We start from the raw sequence: 2504 nt of genomic DNA on the forward strand, positions 1-2504 counted from the left end.
TTACTATACTGGCTCTATGAGTTCTATGTTACTATACATTACTATACTGGCTCTATGAGTTCTATGTTACTATACTGGCTCTATGAGTTCTATGTTGAGATTCATTACTATACTGGCTCTATGAGCTCTATGCTGAGATACATTACTATACTGGCTCTATGAGTTCTATGTTGAGATTCATTACTATACTGGCTCTATGAGTTCTATGCTGAGATACATTACTATACTGGCTCTATGAGTTCTATGCTGAGATACATTACTATACTGGCTCTATGAGCTCTATGTTACTATACATTACTATACTGGCTCTATGAGTTCTATGTGTTCTATACATTACTATACTGGCTCTATGAGTTCTATGCTGAGATACATTACTATACTGGCTCTATGAGTTCTATGTTACTATACATTACTATACTGGCTCTATGAGTTCTATGTTGAGAGGTAAGGAATGTAATTCAACAGAGCTGTTTCTACTAGCCTCAGTGCCAGTCTTTGTGATATCATGCCAATTCATGTCACTCATTAACAAGTAGAGAGAACAATCAGATTAAATAATACCGCCCCATGCAGCCCCATGCAGCCCCATGCAGCCCCATGCAGCCCCATACAGCCCCATACAGCCCCATACAGCCCCATGCAGCCCCATGCAGCCCCATACAGCCCCATGCAGCCCCATACAGCCCCATGCAGCCCCATACAAGCCCATACAGCCCCATGCAGCCCCATACAGCCCCATGCAGCCCCATACAGCCCCATGCAGCCCCATACAAGCCCTTACAGCCCCATACAGCCCCATGCAGCCCCATACAGCCCCATACAGCCCCATGCAGCCCCATGCAGCCCCATACAGCCCCATACAGCCCCATGCAACCCCATGCAGCCCCATGCAGCCCCATGCAGCCCCATACAGCCCCATGCAGCCCCATACAACCCCATGCAGCCCCATGCAGCCCCATACAGTCCCATGCAGCCCCATACAACCCCATGCAGCCCCATGCAGCCCCATGCAGCCCCATGCAGCCCCATGCAGCCCCATACAGCCCCATACAGCCCCATACAGCCCCATGCAGCCCCATGCAGCCCCATACAGCCCCATGCAACCCCATACAACCCCATGCAGCCCCATACAGCCCCATGCAGCCCCATACAGCCCCATGCAGCCCCATGCAGCCCCATACAAGCCCTTACAGCCCCATGCAGCCCCATGCAGCCCCATGCAGCCCCATGCAGCCCCATACAACCCCATGCAGCCCCTTACAGCCCCATGCAGCCCCATGCAGCCCCATGCAGCCCCATACAAGCCCTTACAGCCCCATGCAGCCCCATGCAGCCCCTTACAGCCCCATGCAGCCCCATGCAGCCCCATGCAGCCCCATGCAGCCCCATACAAGCCCCTTACAGCCCCATGCAGCCCCATGCAGCCCCATGCAGCCCCATGCAGCCCCATGCAGCCCCATGCAGCCCTTACAGCCCCATGCAGCCCCATACAGCCCCATGCAGCCCTTACAGCCCCATGCAGCCCCATGCAGCCCCATGCAGCCCCATGCAGCCCCATGCAGCCCCATACAACCCCATGCAGCCCCATACAGCCCCATGCAGCCCCATGCAGCCCCATGCAGCCCCATGCAGCCCCATACAAGCCCTTACAGCCCCATGCAGCCCCATGCAGCCCCATACAACCCCATGCAGCCCCATGCAGCCCCATGCAGCCCCATACAAGCCCTTACAGCCCCATGCAGCCCCATGCAGCCCCATGCAGCCCCATACAGCCCCATGCAGCCCCATGCAGCCGCATACAAGCCCTTACAGCAACATGCAGCCCCATACAGCCCCATACAGCCCCATACAGCCCCATGCATCCCCATGCAGCCCCATGCAGCCTCATGCATCCCCATACAGCCCGAGCCCCAGTAGCCCCAGCCCAGCCCCATACAGCCTCATGCATCCCCATACAGCCCTAGCCCCAGTAGCCCCAGCCCAGCCCCATACAGCCTCATGCATCCCCATATAGCCCAGCCCCGTATAACCCTCCCCCAGCAGCCAGCCCCATATCCCTGGCCTTAGGACAGCTAGTGATGAAAGGGTCTGTCTGAGCCCTGCGTAGCTCTGGGGAGTACTTAGTGTCATGTCAGCCATAGTGGCTCTAATGGAGTCCCAGACAACATCCCAATCACCATTAATGGCCCTCCATTATGGGGCAGGGAGAGGCCTTTCGCTTCATTATGCCTGTTGCTGTAGAGGGGCTGGAGAGCAAAGAGACTCCTGTTGAAAGCCTGGTCACCCTATTCCCTATCCAGCGAGACAGAGATATGGGCTCTGGTCAAAACAAGAAGGTCATTATACCAGGAAAAAGGTGCCTTTTTGGGACGTAACCCTGATCTCAGTGATGCCGCTATCCCTGTGTCCCTGTGTGGGTTAAACCCTCCCCTGTAGACTCCTATCCTGTCTGTGTGGGTTAAACCCTCCCCTGTAGACTCCTATCCTGTCTGTGTGGGTTAAAC

General features: G+C 55.6%; 1 protein-coding gene across 1 annotated transcript; it reads left to right on the forward strand.

Annotated features, from left to right (window-relative positions):
• The first annotated feature begins 567 nt into the window (after positions 1 to 567).
• Positions 568 to 1917, forward strand: LOC123730927 (DNA-directed RNA polymerase II subunit RPB1-like). Its single transcript, XM_045709537.1, has one exon. The coding sequence runs from the start codon at positions 568 to 570 to the stop codon at positions 1915 to 1917; it is 1350 nt and encodes a 449-aa protein (XP_045565493.1).
• Positions 1918 to 2504: the final 587 nt, after the last annotated feature.

The sequence above is a fragment of the Salmo salar genome, chromosome ssa27, assembly GCF_905237065.1.
Source record: "Salmo salar chromosome ssa27, Ssal_v3.1, whole genome shotgun sequence".
NCBI lineage: Eukaryota > Metazoa > Chordata > Actinopteri > Salmoniformes > Salmonidae > Salmo > Salmo salar.

Coding starts and splice junctions, on each gene's coding strand:
- LOC123730927 (XM_045709537.1), top strand. CDS start 568: ATGCAGCCCCATGCAGCCCCATGCAGCCCCATGCAGCCCCATACAGCC.